Raw genomic sequence first — 21712 nt, 5'->3', positions numbered from 1 at the left:
GGACACGGGACGGCGGCGCCCCGCAGCCGGCCGGGGGATGTCGGAAAGCCACGTCCCGGTGCCCCCTTCCCGGCACGCACATCCCCGAATACCCGGGCTCGCTGGAGCACCCTAAGGGCGGGACGGGGCGGGGGGTTGGAGGGCAGGCGGGGGCGCAGGGCGGTGCGGGGGCTGCGGCTGCACGGCTGCGCCTCGGCGGAGGGCGGCTGTGCTGCCCGCCGGGCCTGCCCGCCTCCCCCCGGCCCGGCCCGGCCCGGCCCGGCCCGCCCCGGCGGCGAAGCCGTGCCCCGCATCCCGCCGCGGCCGCCCGCGCCGGCGGAGGCCGAGGGAGCAGCGCTCCGCGGGGGGGCGCCGGGCGGCGCGGCGCTGCGCGGTGCAGCGCGGTGCAGCGCGGAGCGCCCGGGGGGTCCCCGCGCGCCGCCCCCCGCGCGCCCCGTTCGAATCTGGCGGCGCGCGGGGGAAGTTCCGCGGGCGCGAGGCGGGAGAGCTGCGCAGGCGCAAGATGGCCTCTGCCCGGGCGGCGCGGGGGGCGCGGAGCCGGCCCGGCCCGGGCGGCGGCGGCGGGGGCGGCCGGCGGGGGCCAGGCCTCCTCCGCGGCGGCGGCGGGGCCGGGCGCCACGGTTCCGCGCCATCCCGGGGAGCCGCGTCCCCGGCGGCGCGGAGCGAAGCGCGGTCGGAGCGCGGCTCCCCGCCGGCCTTCCGCGGCCCGGGGGAGGCGGCGGCCGCACGCCCCGGCGGCCGGGAGGCCCGCGGGCTCCTCGCACCCCCGGGGCGCTGCCCGCCTCCGGCACGGCCGCCCGCGGCCTCTCCGCCGCCGCCGCCGTCCTGCCCGGCGCGCCCGCGGCTCGGCGGCAGCGGCCGGGGACGGCGGCCCCGCTCCCTGCCCGCCCCCGGCAGCGAGAGCCTCCGTCTGCCGCGGGAATTAGGCGTCCTTCGCGCTTTGCCCGTTACCGAGGTGGTTTGGTGTTTTTTTTTTTTGTTTTGTTTTTTTTTTTTTTTATATCCCACATCATCCCTGTTAAATAAATACAAATATCCCATCCCCAAAGACGGGGAGACCGAAAGTTGCCCCGGTCCCCGGCGGGCTGGAGCCGCCTTTCTGTTGTCCTGGTGGGACTCTGCCGTTAGTCGTGGGGAAAGGGAGCGAAGGAGCCGGAGCCGGAAAAAAATCCTTGCTGCCAGAATCCTCTTGCAATTCTTGAATTAATAAAGCACGAAGCAGCCGTGGCTTGGAGCTCCCGGAGCGGGGCAACGACTTTGAACTGAGGAAAGCGGAGATCCGCAGCCCTTCGGACGGGAGAGCAGGTTCTTCTCAAGGCGTCCTCTTGGTGGGAGACAGGCCGAAAACATGAAAAAGAAACTGTTCATAGTAAAATAAAGGAAATCCGTTTCAAGTACCCAGAGTAGAAGCAAGAACGTTAAAAATTAACAGCGGAAACAGGAAACACTTAGCTGGGTAAACATTGTCTCAGAATTTCACCGTATTAAAATCGGGAGGGCGCAAGGTGCTCGCCGGGGCCGCAGCCTCCCGCCTCCCGCCGCGGTACCTGCGGCGGGGGCCGCCGCCGCCGCCCGCCCCGCGCCGGGGCTGGCGACCGGAGCCAGGCGCGGCGAGACAACCCCATCCTCCTGAACCGGTTTGGTGGCAAAGATCGGAACTGCAGGAGTTCCTGCGTGGTGAGAGACGAACAGTCCAGAAGTGATGTTTGGAAGGCAGGAGCGCGGCTCCCGGCCACCGGGGCGAAGGGACGGGCGGTCCGCGGCCGCGGCGGCGAGGAAAAGAGGCGCAGGGGAAGAGAGGAGGCTTCGGCCCCGTACCGGCCCCGGGAGGACTTGCTTTGGCCGCGCTTTGAAAATCCCCAGCGAAAGGCGGGAGCCCCTGGCAGCCGTGCGGCGGCGGAGGTGACAGCGGGACGCCCTCGGCGGCCGCGGGGGGACGAGGAGCAGGAGCATCGCTTGGGCTGGAAGGACGCCTGCTGCTCGCTTTGCCTCCGCCTTCGGGTTTCGGTGCCCCCCTCCATTCCCAGAAAATCGGGGAACGCCGCCTCCGAGCGGAGCTGCCCGCGGCTGCCTCCGGTCCTCCCGGGCCCCGCCGCCGCGGCGGGAGCCGCCCCGCGCCCTCCCCTCCCGCCCTCGGGGCGATGCCGCTTTTCGGGAGCTTCCCGGCGGTGCCCGCCCGCCGGCATCGGCCTGCTGAAAGGCGGCGGCGCAGGTTGTTTTGAGCAACGCTCGGTGCTGGGGGACAAGCAGCTGGGCTTAGCAAGCTCGTCGTGCTCCTTCTCTTTCTCTTTCCGCATATTTCTGCATTCCTTCTCCCTGTTTCTGCCCGCCTTCTCCGGGAGCCCCTGGAGCCCTTCATGCTCCCGCTCCCCGGCTCTCCCCGGGGCTGGATCCTTACCGCCTATCCCCCATTCCGGCCGGGCACAAAAGCGCTGCTTGGAGCTGCAGGCGGCTGAACCAGGGCGGAAAATTTGGTCGGACGAAGACAGAAAAACATCATTTTCCAGCGGGCACACACCGCCCCTGCTTCTACCTTTGATCAGATTGCTTGTTGAACAAGCTCAGAAAAACGCAGCAGACTTCGGCTTTATCCCCCGATCTATACCAACGCAAGGTCGGACAGTGAAAAGATTCTTCTTTCGTATACACCGAGCTGAGATTTCTTTCCAAATAGGGAAGGTTTACGTACTTTTGCAAGGAAACCCGTTCGCTCTGCAGCTGCAGAGAACCATACTGTGAAACCGGGGAGGCTGACACAGCAGCTTCGCCAGGCGAGCACCCAGATGCTGTCTGTGATCGTCCTCCCGACGGTGCTCAGCGGTGCACACGCGTGGCCGTGCCACCTGCCCGGGGCCGGCGGCGGCACAGAAGTTTGGCACGGCAGCACCAGCACCCTCGGCGGCTTCTGCAGCTCGGCAAGGGGGGCACTGGAAACGCTTGTTCTTTTTCGGACGGGAGATGTCGAGCTGGGAGATGTCGAAAGTGCTGTAAGAGCTTAATAAACCTCGAAGGGAATTCTCCAGCTCCTGTTTCATTGCCTTATGCTTCACGGACACTTTACAAAGACCGAGAATAGCTCCGTTTTGATGCTAAAAGTTGTCATTATCAGCTACTTTCAGCATAAATAAGCGCAATTTGATCACCGTGCTAACGTACAACCCTCTGCTGCAGGTTCAGGGCTGGTCTTCGGGTGAATTAATTCGACCAGTACAGTGTGATTAACTCATATAGTTGAGGGAATCGTACCAAGACAGACACTCGGCCGCATGGACAGATATCTTTACATTAAAACGTATTTAGTTCCACTGAGGCTTTAAAAAGCAAGCCGGGGCAGCAGAGGCAGAACCTGGCACTCACCATCACAAAAATCCCGTCCTTCCCTTCCCAGCCAGGGCGGTTTAGCAGGGGCTAAGCCTGAACAGATAGGAGGTGAAACCTGTGCCTAGCTGGGAGGTGAGGATACGCCGTGTGCTTATGTTCAAGAATAATTCGGGGTCAAATAAAGAACAGCAAATGTTTTCGAGGCAGGCAACCAAAACAAATCATGGCGATTTCTAGACTTTTTGTTGTTGTTGTTATTTTAGTGCTCTACTGTTCACTAAAATCTTTTGTACACCCAGAAAGACTTCCAATGAGAACAAGATGTTTGTTCTTTAACACCACATTATCAACAGAGGTCATTTGCTATTTTTCAATGAATTATCCCTTTTATTTGTTTATTTCTTTGATCAGCTATAAATGAAAGTTATTCGTGTATATAAAACTGAAGTTTTTACTGTTGAAATTGAACTGTACATGTTTACTACAGGAAAAAATATCAACTCTTGTTTAACAAGACATTATACATCAATAAGCAATAACCTTGTGGAGGATTTGCAATCACCTGGTCTATAAAAACAAGCAGGACAAATAACAGCAATTTATATGCAAAAGTAATGATTTAATGACTATAAGCGAGACAAAGCAATAGAATTGTGCTTCTTTTGCAGACTGGAGACAATGAAATGTTTAACTACAATTTTCCCGTACAAACATGAAACAATATCCATATAGAATAAACACCCTCACAAATGTATAACTGATGGGTGATGAACACACACGAAGTTCGACCAAAGCAAAGCACAAACTGAAAAGTGTTCTGGGTTGTTCATATTTTATGGTGGAAAAGTTCCTTCTACTGAAAAAATAATACCCTTAGAAGCCTCTAATAAAATGCACCTATTCGCAGGCCATTAAAGAGGAGGCATTCTCCACAATTTATTGGAAATATTAAAGTACCTGTTAAATTTTAATGAAGTTAGTACTGTACCATATACATATATATTAAAACAAATTTAGATAAAATGCCTTCATCCAGCGACTTGCTGGTTCCTTAAAATTTATACCAAATAGTTTATGGCTTCTGTAATGATTCCGTGTGCTTTTAAAAACACAATCCCACCACACCAAATAATAAAAAGGTAATCAAACAGGTCAAAGACTTCCATGTCCCTTAACTTTTTCCCTCTCCCCCCCCCTTCACTGCATCACTTCAACATTTGGTAAAGTAAAAATATATCACTTGGAAAAAAAAGACAAAGCCAGTAAAATCCTTTTAAGATTGCCAATTGCCTCCAGGTTATCAGAGACTTGAATGTGCTTTCCCAATACTGTAGCTCTCACACGCAAAGTGTTTCTTGCAGTATGAGCAAAGCTCAAACAGGCGGCATCTGCAAGGGTCGAACCGGTTTAGAAATTTAACAACCATATCATGAGTGCATGAAACACAATATTTTCTTTATAGTATTTATAAATATATCATACAATACTGTTTCCTGTTATGTCATATACCAATATGGCATTGTACAATAAGCATAATGCCATCTGATTCTTACAAAAGCGAATCATTTAAACAAGTCAGTAAATAAAACGGTAATACCCGCTTTTAGGCATACAGATTGTAAAACTGAAGTTTACTTTTCTTTTGATCGGTTCTGCGCAGCAACAGAGAAGTAAAAGATGCAACATAAGAATCAAAATGGCTAATACGCAAAAATTGTTATTCACAGTGACATGGCTACATATATGCATTATTCTATGCATATTCTTTCCGTTTTGTTGGATTTCAAGATGAAAAAGCACTTGCTTTCTACAGGTTCACAAAACAGCATAAGAACAATAACAATCGAAGAGAACGCAATGGAGGAGTTAGTCTGGATTAACGAACTACTTCCCGGGATTTGTATCGACTTCTGGAGACTCCCGAGTCCAGATGATGGGGACGGAAACAACTCCGCATCACTCAGAACAGGTGAAGGTGTAACTTTTGTTTGCTTCCCAGTCCTCTGAAAACAATTTACATTTCAATCTTGCGTTTCCATTAACGTCCATCCTGAATGTCACCTAGTCCGCCTTTTATAGCCAAGTTCAGTGTCACTACAAAAGAAAGCAATTTGGACGATAGTCACATGGATTAGCATCTATAAAGCTGTAATGGCATGGAGAGATCTATATAAAGGAGGGGCGGGGGCGGTAGCCTGGTTGGCGCAGTCAACCAGATGAAGTGGCCGAGGAGCCATTTATCGACGTTTTCCGCGCTCTGTTGGTAAAGGAGGACTGGTGGTTACTGCTGGGGCTGCTGCTGGTGCCATTCATGGTGCTGGAGATGTGGGGGAACTGGGGGTGAGGAGACTGGACCGGCGTGCTGGGGCTGGGCAAACAGGAGGAGGTGGAGGGGATGCCTCCCGCCGGGCTGCTTGCCTTGTCGCTCCCAGAGTCACTTTCCAGCTCCCCGCTATTATTCAAGCCTTCCCTCTGGTGACTGATCTTCATCCTCTTGCAAGTAGGTCGGACCCGGTATTTCAGGGGGAGAGGGCCGTTCTGCAAGGCAAAGGGGAGACCCTGGTGAGCGCCCTCCGGGCCACGACCCGCACCCCCGGGAGGAGGCACGCTGGAGACACTCACCCGCCTCCAGGTATAGATGTAGGCAATATCCATTAGGGTGTAGTAGTCCTTCAGAGGCTCCTCTTCGTACATCACATCAATCTGTTCAAGAGACAAATCCTTGCATTAAGGAGCATCCAGGCATTTACCCCTAGCGTACGATTGCTCTGAGGTGAAAGCAGCCCCGCTGCCATATATCTCAGAAAACTGAAAAAAATGCTATACCAAAACCAGCGGTGAGTGGGGAATTTTCGTATCTATTAGATATGTTTTAAATACATTAAGGGGGAACTTCTTGATACCTCGATATTTACAGCATTGCAAAATTACAGAGTGTCACCAAACTCTCCGGATAGATATTTTAAAAAGAATGTCCATAATCCCACCAACGCATTGCACACACCAGAAATACCTGGTGGTTAGCACTTGCTGGAACCAGCTGTAATGAAAAAATGAGTGCTAACCAGCATTAGCAGGCTTAGAACAGCAAGACTGAGTTAAAAAAAAAAAAAAAAAAAAAAAAATCACTCTTTCCCCACAGGTACCTGGAAAGTGTTAGGTATATCCATTTTACTCCGCAGGAACTTTCTTAGATGCATCACTGTCATTGCTGCTGGGCAGCGCAAGTATCTTTTGTCATTCACCTGATGACACAGTAAAGAAAATCAGTCTACTGAGAACAAGCAGTTACTCCCACCAAAGTCGTACTCTAACATTTTATGTAATTTAAAAAAAAAATGCACTTTATTAAATTATGAACGATAATATAACAATTTCTGCTGCCTTAGAAGGAACAACAGAAATAAGTGGTAAATTACAGTTCCGGAGAAAGTAATAAAAAAATTGCAACTAATTTTATACATAAAGATTTGCATCTCGTACTAAATCCCTTTTTAGGATATACATGCATTACATATTAATTTTGTTCAATTAATTAATTATTTATTAAAATATAAATTTATTGCAGAATTTTACCAAAAAATCAGATTCTGCGGTAAGAGTAATACCACAGGTATTTTTTACTTTAAAAAGTTGCTTACATATACAGCTGTATGAAGATGTTTTACCTCTTCTGTACCTAGCGCCATACCAGGAGGTGCGCTTCTTTTGTTCTAGGGACACGTGCCTATGTATTTTTCTCAGCTACAAACCTGCCCCAAAGATGTTTGTGTGTGTTATGTTTCCTCTGGAGTAAAGGAAAGTTATTTACCTCTTCCTTTGATTTTTCTTTCTCCTTACTTCCTTTTCGTTCCAGTCTGTGAGAAGAAATGAAACAATTACAACAAATAATAAATATAGCTGCTATCAGTCAGGTAAACATAAAATATTGCCATTCTGGAACTTGCCTATTCTGGTCAAAGAATTCAATGGATAAGCTTATTATCTCGTCGTCTGTTATAATTCTTTTGTCTTCGTCAGCCACTTCTCCCCTGTCTTCATTAGAGCCATTGGCAGCTGCGCAGAAATTTCCACAATAATTTACATTTTGAAATTCAAATCAGGAAGAATGGCAATTCTCAGTAACAAGAAAAAAAAAATCTCCATAGTAAGATTATGAATTAAAGCTACCTAACTGTTAAAACACTAAACTTTTATTATGCTGAATTTACTTCTTAAAATTCTGTCACGGTAATACGTAATTTGTAAGTTAAAAAGGAAACAGCAAAGCATCTAGGTCAATGCTACATTTATTAAAGTTGCGAACGAGAAGCTTTTACCATCAGCCGACGGATGAGCAGCATAAAAATCCCTTCTTCTTTTCATTTCATCTAGATGGAAAAGCATATATTTTTCTTTTAGTATTTACTCTCTAACTGCTGGTGTTGATACAGGATAGCAGCTCTGGGTTTGTCTTTCTGCTCTTAAGAAAAAAAAACTACTTACTTTTGAAAAGGCCTGGTACTAGCTTGTATACAATATCTTGGAGAGTTTTATCTGACCTGAAAGAAGAACAACCCCAAAACATCAAATTAAGCAGATGCAGCGATATTTTAATCCAAGCGGCAGCTCCTCATTTATAATCTTTCACAACAATGAGGCATCTTCTACAAAGCGGGAGGCTGGTCATAAAAAGTTAACTTACAAGACCTTGTAATCAAACTAACACTGCTCTCAATACCGCTATAAACCAAAACTCATCTGTGCTACCACCACTGAAAGATAATTCTCTCGGACTGACGGAAGGCCTTAAAAACTACATGCCCTCCCCAGAAATAAAGTGAGCAAAAAGGAACGCTGATGAGAAAAATGTTTCTGAAAGGAGAAGTGTGCTTTAAAGGCTTTTGCCCCTCAGCTTGGGAAGTTTCAGCAAGAGTTTTCCTGACTAGGAGCGATGGCTGGAGTGAAGCGTGTCTGGGAGAAACTGAAAGCGGAGGCAGAAACTGTGGAGAAGGTACGGGTGGGAATGGGAGAGAGGGAAGAGGCATTGCATCAGTGCTTGGCGCATGCAAAGAAAGCCCAACAAAAACTTTCTGTCTCGCATCCAGAGAAATCTTCAATTTCAATCAATGACAAAACTCCAAAGAGAGAGCATACACAGGAGTCAGCTTGTAAATTGACAAGTCCTTTCAGATTTAAATCGCAGACGAAGAGATAACATCACACGAATGCTGCTGGTCTCCCCATATAAAGTAAAATAGGAGGTGGCAGGGCGCGCATTGCATCTTTCTCCTACCTTATATTCAAAAGCGGTCGAGTTTTGTGAACTTGGACATCACAGATAGGACAATACTTGCTGGTCTCCAAGTAACGCACGATACAGGTCTTACAGACTGGAAGTCAAACACGAAAGGCTTTTAGTGATGGTGGTAGGTGAGGCGCAGATATGCATAGATAGAGGTGCGATTTTCTAAACTATGCAAGCTAGAGCAAATCGTCCATTGTCAGCAGCGCGCTGCTTAAGCTAAACAAATACCCAAATAAGCTGCAATTACCATGAAAAGGAGACGCTTAGAGTACATATATTATTACTTTAACAAAGACCGTAGGGCCGTCGTCAGAAAAACTGCACGGCGGCCGGGCCACCTATTTCCCAGCCCGTCGGGGAGGCGGAGGGGCGGCGGTCCCGAGCACCTCGGGGGGTTTGGGCGGGTTGGTTTTTTTCTTTTTTTTTGTGTTCCCGGGATGCCGGGAAAGGTGGAAAAGCGGCGGGGGGAACAACGCGGAGCGCCCGGTCGTACTTACAGGAGTGGAGGCACTCTATGATGGTTGTTGCATCAATGAAGTACCCGCCGCAGAGCACGCACATGAGATGGGGGTTTAGCTCGGTTATTTTGATTCTGGTTGTTCGGTGCATTTTGGCGTGGCGAGGGGCGGCTCTGAAAGACACACGCACACACGGACACACAGACAGACAGACAGAGGACCGATCAGCGGGGACGAGCGCGGCGGCGTCCCAGGTGCCGAGCTCCGGCGCGTCCCCTTCCCCCGTGCGGTCGCATCCCCCGGCGCAGCGGAGGATAAAGCGCGGAAGGCGGCGGCGGCGGCGGCGGCGCGGGGCCGGGCGGCGGGCGGGGGCCGGTCCCGGGGCCGGCGGGGCGTCCCCGCACCGCCCGGCACCGCACCGGGCCGGCCTGGGCGCAGCCCCGCGGAGGCGCGGTCGCGTCGCGGCACCCACCGCCCCGCTTCCCCGGCGGGCACCGGCTCCTTCCCCGCGGCGCGGCGCGGCGGGGCAGCGGGCCGGGTCGGGCTCGCCGGGCGGCTCGGCGGCGGGGCGGCGGCGGGGAGCTCCGGAGCGGGGGACGGCCGGGCACCGGGCTGCCGGCGAGCAGCACAAAGGGGAACCAGCGCCTCCCGGTGCGGCTGCCCTGGCATTTCCGGAGAGCGGGGAGGGGCGGCGGGGGGAGGGCCGGGGGGGGACACGCACCTCGGAGCGGGGCCGGGCACCGGGGCGGCGGGGCCGGCCCGCCAGGGGGGTCCGGGCGGCTGCCGCGGCGGCTCGGTGCCGATCCGGATCTGCTCCGCTCTCCGAGGGGGTTGCTATAGCAACTTACACTTACACTTGGCATCCTGCCACCGCTGGGAACACACGAGAGCCGGGCGGGGGGGCGGCCGGGGGGGGGGGGCGGGCCGGGCCGAGCCGAGCCGGGCCAGGGGGTGGGACGCGGGGCCCGGGGGCTGGCGGAGGGGGTGGAGGAGCCGAGGAGCCCGCGGGGGTCTGGGAGCCCGGTGGCGAGGGGAGGGGAGGGGGAGGGCGGGGAGGGGGAGGGCGGGAGGACGGGGCGGGGGGGGGGGGGGGGCGGCCCGGGCGGGGTCGGGGTGCCGCAGCCCGGAGGGTGGCGGGGCGCGGTGCGGGGCAGCCCGGGCGGCGGGAGCTGCTGCCCCGGGAGCGGGGCTGAGCCGGGCTTTGGGGTCTCAGCCCGGCGGAGGCGAGCGCCAGAGGCTCCTCCCGAGCCTCGGCCATTTCGGATCCTCTCAGGGGCCTCTCTCCACGTCGACTCGGTGCGAGGAGCTGGTCTGAGATCGCTCCTCTCCCCCTCCGCTCCCTCCCTCCCTCCGCCGAGCCGAGCCGAGCCGCGCCGCGCTCCCGGGGACCGAGCCCCCCGCACCGCCGGCGGGGTGCCCAGCCCCGGCTCCCGCTCCGCGCCACCGGCATCCCCTCTCCCCCCTTCTCCCCTCGCCTCCTTTCTCTCCTTCCTTCCTTTCTCCCCCCCCAACTCTTTCTCTCTCTCTTTCTTTCCTTCCCCCCCCTCTTTTGACTCTCGTTTGAAAAGCCTCCCGCGGACGAAGCGAGCGCGGTGCAAAGTTTTGTAAGAGGTGGAAAGAGATTTGCAGCACCAGGGTAAGGTGTTTGGACGGGAGAAAACAAGTCTCCGGCTCCTTCAACAAACCCCCTTTTCAGCAATAAAGCACACCGGGGGGGGGGAAGCCCACACCGACTTTAAACGGTACATTAGTGACAACATGCGAAGGACCATGTGACCAGATCATTCCTAAAGCTAAATCAACACCTTGTCAACACAATGCAGCGACAAGAGTGAAAAACAAATGTCATTTTCACAGTCTGAAACCCATAAACCCCCATCGGATGCACTGGCACCAACATTAGATGCACACATACTATTTAAAATGAGAGGGAATAAGAGGTAAAGGGGAAAGTACACCGGGGGAAAAAACCCTCTCAGCCACGTCAATTGCAGAGTAAATTATTTTCTGTCAACCAGATCCTGAAAAATGCAACGTGACAGCGTTGCTCCAGCGCAAGCTCTTCGTTTCCCCGTGTCAGGGCTCCCAGCACACCAGCTCCCGTCCTCGGTCCCCCCTCTCCCCCGGCAGAGCCTGCGAGCCGCCTCTCCCCGCAGCACCGGGCGAGCTGGGGAAGTCTCAAGATGCGAGGTTCTCCCCAGCCACTCGCAAACTTCGATGTTAAGCAGCGGGGGAAAAAAAAAAAAAAAAAAAAAAGAAAAAGACAACCCACCAAGCTTTCTAAAAGCTTTGAATTTCGGCCAAACTGCCCAGGACAGGGGTACAATATTCCTCAAGAAGTGTGCACAGCGCCAACGAGCGACCCCAGCCAGGAAACTTCTCTCGCTGCTGCAGGAGAACCCTCGAGTGAGCAGCAGATAAAACTCCCCAGCATCAAACCGCAGCCGGCCAGCACACAGAAAAGCAAAGTGCAAGAAGCACCAAGCCAGACCAGGTCCCCAGAGCTGTTCCTAGCCCCGTGCGGGAAAGCAAGCCCCCTGCTGCATTGCACTGCGGTTTAAATGTCGCTTCCAGGGTCCCTGACCCTCCGCTTCTCACTTTTAAACCGATACCGAGGGTTTGCTTTTCCCAGCGAAGGCAGAGCCCGGGCTCCTGCGCTCCTCCCTGAAGAGCCCAGCGCCCTGAAGCCGGCGACTCTCGGGTCCCTTGAGGGACTCGGACAGGGACAGGCTGCCTCCACGGCTCTGCCTTTTATTTGGTCAAGCCACTACCTTATAATTCATAAATATCTGAACTAAAATACCCAGCGGTGACCGAGGTCACGCAAGTCGGCGGACCGAGAATTCCTTCCCAGCCCTGACGGACTGGGACAAACCCTTCAGGACAGCAACGCGCTTATTTCACGCAGGCGTAGCCCCTTCCTAAATGGAGGGGGGGATTAAATTCAACCGTGAAACCTGTTTTGTCGAAGCAACCCCTAAACGCGGATTATTTATTGCCCAAAGTTAGCACATTTTCAACGTGCTGTCAGCTATCTTTGAAACCAGGGATTTTCTCCAGCGAGCTGAACCAGGCGCCCAACTTCTCCCCCAAAGCCACCCGCACAGGCACAGGCACACGCGTGTCCGTGCCTGCGGGCATGTAACACGAACGCAGCGCATCTCACCACAGCAGCCTGAGCTCGATATTTTGGTACGAGGGAAACCCTTTCAGATTTTTTTTTTTTTTCTGCCCGGGCTGATAGCACGGCGAATGCCAACGCTTCACACAGTCAATACACACAGCCTCTTAAGCAGGACAATATATATTTACACATGGACACACGGAACAACTAAACGTAAAATATACGGAGATAATACTCGCTAGAAGTAAACACCGCCAGCCAACTGATTATTTAGAGGCCTTGAACGGGTTATGTCAAAATGAAGAAAAACAGAAGTGCATTCCCCTGCTAAGAATCAGCTACATTATTAAAAATCTATAAGGGCAATAAGCTATCAAACCTTGCTCGACAGGTCTCTACCAGAAAAGACATACACAAAACCCAGAAGCATCGCTCGGGTAGGTTTGTGTACTTTGCACCCATCTCCTCTCGGAAAACTCTCTCATCAGGAATAAAGCAGCCGTCATTCTACATCTTCACCTATTATCAGCCAGAGCCACTTTTACTATCGAGCCTGGTATTGCTCCTTCGCTTAAGAATGGCCACAGATGCTGGAAAGGAGGGACGGTGCCTTTTCCCGAGGAGGCACACGGGGCTCAAATATCCCTGCCCAGCTCGCTGCAGCGAGGAGAGTCCTGAATATTGGCAACACAGTGCAAAGGGACCCCAATCCCTCAAATCGCTCCCCCCCCCCCCCCCCCCCGGACTAGGTGAAGGACACTATCCGTCTACTTAAAAAAAATAGACTAAAATGTTAATTTTGTACTAGCTAAGCGATCAGGTAGGTCAACCCTCTGTGTCTCGGGCAAACTGCAGCACAAGCCTGTCTCACTCTCCAGGACGCACTGCGCAGAGTCACTCAAAGTAGTTTTGCTGGACTGTAGCTCCAGAATCTCCCCGGTCTTTGGGACAGCCCCATCAAATCAGTGGCTCTGACCACTACGGACCACGCAAAAAAATCCTTTTAATGCCAAGCTCGCAAATGGGCACGCACGCCCAGGTTTTCCTCAACTTTTCTGGAGAGTGGAGGAGGGAATCAAAGTTTCTTGAGGCTGGAAAGTGACTATATGACTTTTACAGAAATGCGACTTTTCTGCTTATTTTTACCTGCTTATTTGCAAATATTTACAGCAAACACAGAGAAACATCCCACGCTATATATTGCCAAGGCCACACAATTACAAAAACACACACCAGCAACTTTCCAGTGCTGCCCATCAGCAGCACGAGGAGCCCACTTGTGACATCTTTCAGATCTGACAAAGGATTTCACGTAAATTTACCCTTCCCGGGCTCAGGAGGAGAAAAAAAAATACCAACCGGAGAAAAGAAATTCAAAAAAACCCCCCGCGTCCCACAGACACATCACCCCTGCTCCACAGGCTCCAGCAACCCGCACGCCCCAGCTCCCCAACACCGCAGCCCCGCTGCCACCCTGACCCCCCCAAAAAGTTATTTCTCGGTCTTGGCCGCCCCTTTCCTCTGCCAGCAGGCACAAACCCCCCAACTTGAGCATTTAGAGCAGAAATGTAAGAGGAGGCATTGGAAACAACTGGGAACCGCCATCTTACAACCCATCCAATTTCACACAAGTACTTGTCCAACTTAAGTTAATAACATTTTCTGCTGGGCGCCCCGACGCCTAACAACCCCTCCAGGAGGATCGCTACCCCCCGCTGGCTCTATCTCTATAAAATGGGTGCGTTATCTGACATTTTAACCTCCCCCAGACACATTTCTTTCGGGGAGGACTGAAATCACTTGACCCAGGCAGCTCCAGATTTCACGAACGTCCCTGTTTAATCAAAATCTGCCTTTAAACAAAGGGCGCTCAGGCCGGGCTGGCAGCAGGGTCTGGAAATATAAATATTCTCCTCGGGGGCCATGTGCACAGAAAGGTTTTAGGGGGCGTCTGGAGAAAGAAAGGAACTAAAATTTGCAAATGTGGGTGCGTAACGCGAGCGAGTGCACAGGCTGCTGCTGCTGCTGCGTGTCTATATGTGTGTGTGTGTGGCTGGAGCAGCCTGTCAGCGCTTTTCCCATACGGAGAGCTCGGGGGACACCTAGGCTCCCCTTTGCAGCCCCCAAACCGGCCGAAAACCGCCGCCGAGCCCCCTTCGCCCCCCGCCCTTGGTAAGGCGACACCTCGCTTCATACGTACCCGGAAAACGGAGCCGGTGGGTGACGATCGGAGCGGCCAAAAAAGACAATGAAAGTTAAAAGTCGTTCAGCAGAAAATGAATGTGAGCCAAGCGGCCATCTTGAAATGAACTGCAGACGCTGTCAATTGCAATAAGCTTATTGCCGCCGCCGCCGCTGCGCTCCGCTCATTTTAGTTACAAAACACCCGGGTCTCCTCCGCTCGTCCACCGGCCCTTCTCGCTCCCTCGCTCTCCCTCCGAGTTCGCCGCCCCGGCGGCTCAGGCGCTGGGAGCGCAAAGTCTCCCCGGTCCGGATGGGTCCTCTCTCCACCAGCCCATTGTCTCTCCCTCTGCCCCCCGCTCCGCCTCGCGGCCTCGCTCGCGTTCCTTTTTTTATTATTATTGTTGTTATTACGAGTATTATTGTTGTTGTTATTTCATAGTTGGTGGCGGGGACCCGGGGAGGGAAGGAGGGCGGGCGGGCGGGCGGGCGGGAGGAGGGCGGAGGAGGGAAGAATGCAACGCTGAAGGCACACAGTGGAAACTGACACCGTCCCCAAAATGGCTCGGAGTTCGCCCGCCCCGCCAGCGTCACGTGGGGCGCCTCATTCCTTAAGGGCGGCCTGGGAATTAGCGGCGCTGCCGCCGGGGCCCGGCAGCCTCCCCGTGACCCAATCCCGCAACCCGGCCGCCTCCTCCCCCTCCGCCCCCGCCTCCCCCCTCCCCGCCCGCCCTCCCCTCCCCCGCCCGCCGCCCCCTCCCCTCCCTCCTCCCTCCCTCCCTCCCCTCCCCTCCCCTCCCCCCGGCCCTGCACGCGCTCGCCCGCGCGCCGCCGATGCCTCCTTTTCCCCGCCGCGCCGCCCGCCCGCCCCGACCCCCGGCCCCGCTCCCGCTCCGCGGCCCCCGCCCGCTACCCCCCCCCGCCCCCGCCCGACGCCTCCCTCCCCGCGCTTCCCCCGCCCGCGCCGCCGAGCCCCTCGGCCCCTCCGCCGCCCTCCCCGCCGCCGCCCGGGCTCCGCGCCCCCCGCCCGACCCCCCGCCGCCCCCCGTCCCAAGCACCGGCCCCCGCCCCCCCCGCTCCCCCCCGCCCCGCGAGGTGCGTCCCCCGCCCCGCCCCGCCGGGCGCTGCCCGCTCCATCCCCGCCGCGCCGGCCCCGCGCACCGCCCGTCCCCCTCCGCGCACTTGTTGCGCGCTCCCACCCGCGGCCCCCGCCGCCCGCGGCCGCCCCGTCCCGCCCCGCCGCGGAGCGACTCCCCCGCGGGGCGACCGGGCCGCGGCCTCGCGCCCCCGCCGCCTCGTGCCCGCTGCCCTGCGCCCGCACGCGGCCGCGGGACGCGCCCCTCGCCCCGCCGAGGCCGCCGGCGTCGGGGCCGCCCGTCCCCTCGGGGGCCGCCCGTCCCTTCGGGGGCCGCCGCGGCGCTGTCCCGCCCGCAGCGGCGGCCCCCGCGCCCCGGCCCGCCCCGGCGCCCCCCGAGCGGCGGCGGCAGCGGGTGTCGCGGACACCGGCGGTGTCCCCCGCCCCGCGGAGGGGACGGGGAGCGCCGGCCGCTGTCGCCGCCGGCGGAGCGGGCGGGAGGGAAGCGGGGAAGCCCTGGCGGGCGCTCGCCGCCGCCGAGGAGGAGACGCCGGGCGCGGCGGAGCGGGGAGGGAAGAGCCCGGCGTCACGGCGAGGGCCCGTCCGCCGCCGCGCTTCCCCCGCCGGCAGGTGCGGGCGGGCTCCGCGGCGCGGCCGGCGAGGAGCGGCTCCGCGGCCGCCACCGGCACCGGGGCGAGCGGCGGGGGAAGCGCGGCGGGCGCGGAGCGGCCCCGCGGCGGGGGAGGCGCCGTCGGGCCGCAGCCGACGCCCGGCTCCGCTCAGCCCCGCGGGCTCCCGGCTTTCCGTGAGGCGCCCCGGCTCCCTAAAATGAAATGAAAATCCGCCTTCCCTCCCGCGGCGGGGCCCAACCTGGGCGCTGACAGAGGTGAGCTCAGCTGCGGGGCGATAACAAAGCGCGACGGGCAGCTCGGCAAAGGCGCGGCCGCCGCGGCGCGGGAGGACGGGCTGTTCGCCCCACGGAGCTGATCTAACGTTCAGCATCTGGCTTTTTGGTACGGCTAATTCACCCGTAGAAATTGCAGAACGGGAGCGAATAAACTTTATTAGATCCCAGAGAAAAATAATCGGTGACAATTCTAAAAATACACAACATAAAATAGAAGGAATGCTTTGAACACAAGACAGTTAAGCAAATATTTAACAAGAGTTAATTAAGAAAAATAGGACGCGAGCAAGGAATACCAACTGCGGTCATAAAAAACAGTTATTTCACTTAATTCGCATCCGAGGACTTCAAAAAAAAAAAAAAAAGAACAGTTTGCATCCAGAGATGAAAGACATTTGTCATTTAGAAGACACTCTTAGGAATGAGAGTACTTCAGCTCAGCAGGCTGACACCTTCCTTCAATCACATCTGAGTCGCTCTTTCTAGACTTTTTGCAGCATCTTTTAGTTTTCCAACTAAATCCTAAGAGATGAAATACTGTCTTAGAATAAACGTATTTTTTAAAAGGTCAGCTAGTAGAACATAATATTTTTTTATACAGAGAGTCAAGGGAAACCAGCACCTTATACCACAAGAAATGTTGCAACTGATGAACAATGCCAGCAAGTAATTAAATAGTAATTAAATCCCTATTTTACAATGTAGTAAGAAAAGTGGGAACTGAAGGAAAACACTTTTTAACATATATAATCTACTAAAATAGATCACTGCTCCTAACACGTAGATTTTATCGGTATCGTTACAATGGCTAACGCTGACACTTGCTCCAGGCTTTGAAGTACTATACACATTTCTAAAATACTGAAAATACTTTGAGTGTAATTCTGTACTGGGACCCTTCTCCAGCCAAAGCACATCAGCAAGTCAGCAAACGGATTCAAAACACTCATTATTAAGCAAAGGACAACTTTTGAGACACACATTTAAAAAAGGAGAGGTGTAAACCTGAAGTTTTAATATCTTGCTTTTCCTCTCCCCCCAACCCCTCTTCCCAATCCTCCACAGTTTGGTCACTTCCAAGCATTACAATACCTCTATTGTTCAGTTACACATTTAAATCGCTAAACAAAGATCAACGTTTGTTTCAGTACATTTCTTACATGTCATTAACACCACTGAAGAGCCTTCAGTTCGTTCTCTATTTTTAATCATGACACATTTAAATCACTGAACCAACTTCTTTAATCATTTCTCTAAAGCATGGGAAATTCAGAAAAATGATGTATTTCCTCCCATATATATATATATAGACATTACAGTTATGAAAACAGGCAAAATATTTATGCACGTCTGTAAAACACTCCCCATGCAACTAAAATCAGGTACTTTGCAACTTTATTTGAGAAGACAGGAAAACTATACTCGGATAATTTTTATAGAAGATTCTCCCCTACCCTCCCAGTCCTGGATTTTTTTTTTTTTTTTTTTTTAATAATAGTATGTATGATTTCATTTTGATTGGCAAGTTGTTAAAAACATTTCCATCCCCAACTGGAGCCAAGCATAGAAACAGTAATGAAGGAAAGAAGAAGTACCTGTAACTGCTCCATTGTGCAACTAAAACTAACATCTGGGTGTGATCCTGAATCACTGTTCTAAAGAAAAAAAAAAAAACCAACAATGCCTGTTTTATTAAAAAAAGTATCGTGAAATTACATTTTTTCCTCTGAGGGTGCAGGGTGTACAGTACCTCTACATTTAAGGTCACCAAGTAGGAAGGCTGGTAAGTTTTATGAAGTTGATTGCTCTAAATTAAAAACAAAGAGCATAGAAAAAAGTCAGGTCTCAGCACTGAACCAGACTAAAGAAACACCTTGTTGTGTTAAAATTACCTTGATCTGATATTCTAAGCGCCAAGACACATCAGTTACGTGGAGAGGAGATCTGCCTATGCTGAAAGACACAAGAGTTACAAGTTCCCTGCACTACAAGAAAACGTCATTTTCTCAAGCTGTCCATCAATAAAGAACTTTTTCATGATCCTTGTAAGGCTTCTTGAAAAGTTCAAAAAGTTTAGGAGTAGCATTCCGAAAGGAGGAAGAAAAGTTTCAACAGCTGTTTTCTAAAGTTTGTTAAAAATGTACTTTTTTTTTTTTTTTTTTAAATGGAACAATATTTCTTACTTTAATCACCTCAAGCATGCATAGGTGTTTTCCAGGACAGTTTCAAAGTAGCTGTAATTGAAACTATATCTCTGCACTGACTGATTGACCTACCTTCCCAACAGGATTTCCAATGCTTCCTTGTTTTTCTGGAGGGGGAAAAAAAAAAAAAAAAGAAAAAAAAAATTTGCTAGGTTCAATAAATTCCTACAAGAGAAAGAAAACATAAATATGTTAAAATTGTTTTAAAAACCTGATATTCGGTGCAAAATTGTTCTATTCTCTCTTTATCCAGTTTACAGTCTTCTAGACATGTGCTACAGGGAAAAAGAATTTATTAGTTTTCTGTTAACATTAACTCAGCAGTACACTTTAAAGTAACAACCGCTAGAAAAATGGGGTCGCTTCAAAGTATTAGTACCTTATAGCAGATATGTCGGCTTTCTGCTTTCCTGCCTCCAGAATACACGTTGCAGCCGCAGCATGGCAATGTTTTAATACCGTAGGGTCAATATCTTTCAGGTCTGGATCGTCTAAAACAAATGAGTTACTGATGACACACTTACTCGCCAAACCCCAGCGCACGGCACCGAGAGCCGCTGCTGGCCCTTTGAACGGCATCTTTCCCACAAAAACTTCAAAATGAAACACGTCTGGTGTTGCAGAGCGAAAGGACGGGGCGAGCGGCCGCGGCGGGAGGAGGAGGAGGAGAGGGGCTGAAGCGCGGGCTGCTGCGAGCCGTGGCCGTGCCCGGCGGGGCTGCCCGGCGCCGCACGCCCCGCCGCCTCTCCAGCTCCTTCCCATTAAAAAAAGGAGAAAAGGAGGGAAAAAAAAAAAAAAAAGGAAAACCTCAATTTCCTCTCCAAGCCCCGTCCGCGCTCCTCGGCAGCCCGTCGCCACAGGCGAGGCGCGGAGCCGGAGCCCGCGGCCAGGCGGGGGAGCGGGGCTGCCCGCCGCCCCGGCCCGGCACCGGCGGCTCCCGCCCCGCCGCAATTAACGCCGCGAAATTAATTGCAGGGCCGTACACCCTCACGCCGGGATTGCCGCGGGAAGCGTCCACGCGCGAAAAAAAAAACCGGCAGGGTCGCATGGGAGCGGCCGGGGAAAACCGCCTCCTCGCGCTGCCAGGCGGACACGAACGCGCGGGGACCCCCCGCCCCCCCCGTTTTCGGCGGGTTTAAGCGGTAAGGAGGCCGGCGCGCGCTGGCGATGACACCCCGCGCAGCGGCACCCTGGAGCCGTCCACGCGCGACGCCCCCGTTGTCCGCGTGGGGGCGGACGCCGCGCGGCGCGGCACGGACACGCGTGTCCCTGCGCGGAGGCGCTGAAGGAAGGCGCCCGTTTGCGCGCTGCGCGGAGCGGCGCGGCGCGGCCCGCCCCCCCCCCCCCCCCCCCGCCCCGCCTTACCCAGCCCGGCACGGGGGTGCTGGAGGAGGCCGCGGAAAGCGGCGCGGAGGAGAGCGGCGTAAGGGCGGCGGGGGAAGCGGCGGGGGTCGCCCAGCAGCCGCCACCCGCCCTGGGCGTACGCCGACAGCTCCATTGTGGGCGCCGTGACCTTCGACACGCGCCCACGTGACGCGCGCGCAGCTGATCGCCGCGACGAGGCGGAGCCGCCGCCGTGGGGCGACGCGGGGGGGGGGGGCGGGAGGAGGCGCCGGTCGCCGAGGGCTCCGCGACCGCGGAGCCCTCGGCGACCGGCGCCTCCTCCCGCCCACGCGTGTCTTGTCCCCCTGCGGTTATATTTTTTTGTAAGGAGGGGTGCCGTCGCGTTTCGGTAGAGGCTTTGCGCCTTGGGGCGTAGGTAAAACGGTGACAGCTACGCGGTCACAGCCTTCGCGGGTGATGTAGCGAAGAGGTACAAATGCTACCTAAAACCACCTCCGTGTTAAGCTAATAAATGCCTGAGGCGAGGCGTTAAGCTGTCGCCTTAACGTTTTATTTCTTACACGTTGAAACGTTGCCATAGTCCCCCCCAAAATCTTAATATTTTGCAAGTAAACAATGAAACGGCGTGTGTTTCTATCTCGCCTACGGACCAAATTAGGACTGAAATAATAAAACATAGGTAAAGGCCTCACTACGTCACATGAATTACGATGTATACAGCCTTTGAAATATGCAAAATGTTTTCGATATCACCTTTTTCTTTGTGCATGGCAATTCTGGATGGAGAAGAACATTACTGTGTAATCTGGCCTTCTTTGTTGAACAAACATTTCCGCTGAACGTTTCTTAAAGGGAAATTCAATGTTGAAAGCTGCCTAAAAAAAAAAAAAAAAAGAGTAAAAGCTAAAGGCCTCTGGCAGATTGATGGTTTTAAAATAACATCTATATGATGTAAAAAAGATTGTGATTTTTTTCATGCTACAGATACATATCAGACAACACATAGTGCAAAACCAACTGACTTTGCGAATTATTGCCAAATAGGTAAAATAATAGAAAAACAGAGCAGAACATTTTTCCCCTCATAAATTTTTTAATGTTACTTGTCTTGAATAGTGTTGCTAATAAGAGCAGGTCAGATAGGAGTACCTATAATGCAGAATATGTCCAGAGTAACGTAATTTAAAATAGTGAGTCCAGCCTGCTCTTCCGATCATCTGCCGGCCTGTGCTGCCATCCATTTGCAGGTTGATGGTGCTGTCAGAGGACTGGACTTCTTCCTGGGAAAGAGCTTTAAGCAAACACATTTCAGTTCATCTGAACTATTCACAGGAATTGACTGGTCGCTGATTTAATCAAAAAGCTGTTAGGAATTTTGTATCTGTACCCAGAGCTCTCACTAATGACAGTCAGTCCTCCAAGAGCTCAGTCCGGCTTTGGAGGCCAGTTCAAGTTTTGTCTCAGTGAGAACAGTAAGATTAGACTTTACCACATCTCACCGCATCACATTTTACGTTTATTTGAATCACACTACATTTGAGATCATCACTGGATTTTTTTTTTTTTTTCCTTTTTTACTTTTTGTGATATTAGCATAGTCCTTTTATGCAAACCCAGCTGCCCGCTCGGCAGTCTGGGCGTCTCCTTCGGTACGGATGCAGAGCACGGGCGATGGGGTGATTCTGCCGTCGCAGTTTCCTGGCACCGTGGGCTGTCTGGTCACTGTGTTGTAAAAGCCTGCGTTTGTATACCTAGGTCTCAATTGTGCCCAAGCTGAGGTCAAAAGGAAAATCATGCTGGCTGCAGGAGCA

At 53.5% G+C, this 21712-nt stretch overlaps 1 protein-coding gene across 1 annotated transcript; it reads right to left on the bottom strand.

Annotated features, from left to right (window-relative positions):
• Positions 1 to 3888: 3888 nt before the first annotated feature.
• On the bottom strand, positions 3889 to 20067 carry BMI1 (BMI1 proto-oncogene, polycomb ring finger). The gene is made up of 19 exons (XM_082329660.1): positions 19923 to 20067; positions 18937 to 19048; positions 18769 to 18832; positions 18630 to 18664; positions 18246 to 18306; positions 18104 to 18160; positions 17949 to 18008; positions 16820 to 16875; positions 16317 to 16575; positions 14391 to 14509; positions 9106 to 9239; positions 8597 to 8693; positions 7807 to 7862; positions 7641 to 7691; positions 7269 to 7377; positions 7133 to 7178; positions 6468 to 6566; positions 5944 to 6024; positions 3889 to 5859 (listed from the first exon to the last, which is right to left on the bottom strand). Exons 1-19 carry the CDS (start codon positions 20053 to 20055, stop codon positions 5530 to 5532), a joined length of 1959 nt encoding a protein of 652 aa, XP_082185786.1. The 5' UTR covers positions 20056 to 20067; the 3' UTR covers positions 3889 to 5529.
• Positions 20068 to 21712: the final 1645 nt, after the last annotated feature.

The sequence above is a fragment of the Platalea leucorodia genome, assembly GCF_965183815.1.
Source record: "Platalea leucorodia genome assembly, chromosome: 1".
NCBI classification, from domain to species: Eukaryota; Metazoa; Chordata; class Aves; order Pelecaniformes; family Threskiornithidae; genus Platalea; species Platalea leucorodia.
This window is presented reverse-complemented; position numbering and strand designations above follow the sequence as displayed.

Bases quoted from the DNA above. Each gene is read 5' to 3' on its own strand.
- BMI1 (XM_082329660.1), bottom strand. From the start codon at position 20,055: ATGGAGCTGTCGGCGTACGCCCAGGGCGGGTGGCGGCTGCTGGGCGAC. The intron at 19,049-19,922 runs GTAAGGCGGGGC...CATTTGTTTTAG, and splicing joins GCACCCCCGTGCCGGGCTGG to ACGATCCAGACCTGAAAGAT. The intron at 18,833-18,936 runs GTACTAATACTT...TTTTCCCTGTAG, and splicing joins GCCGACATATCTGCTATAAG to CACATGTCTAGAAGACTGTA.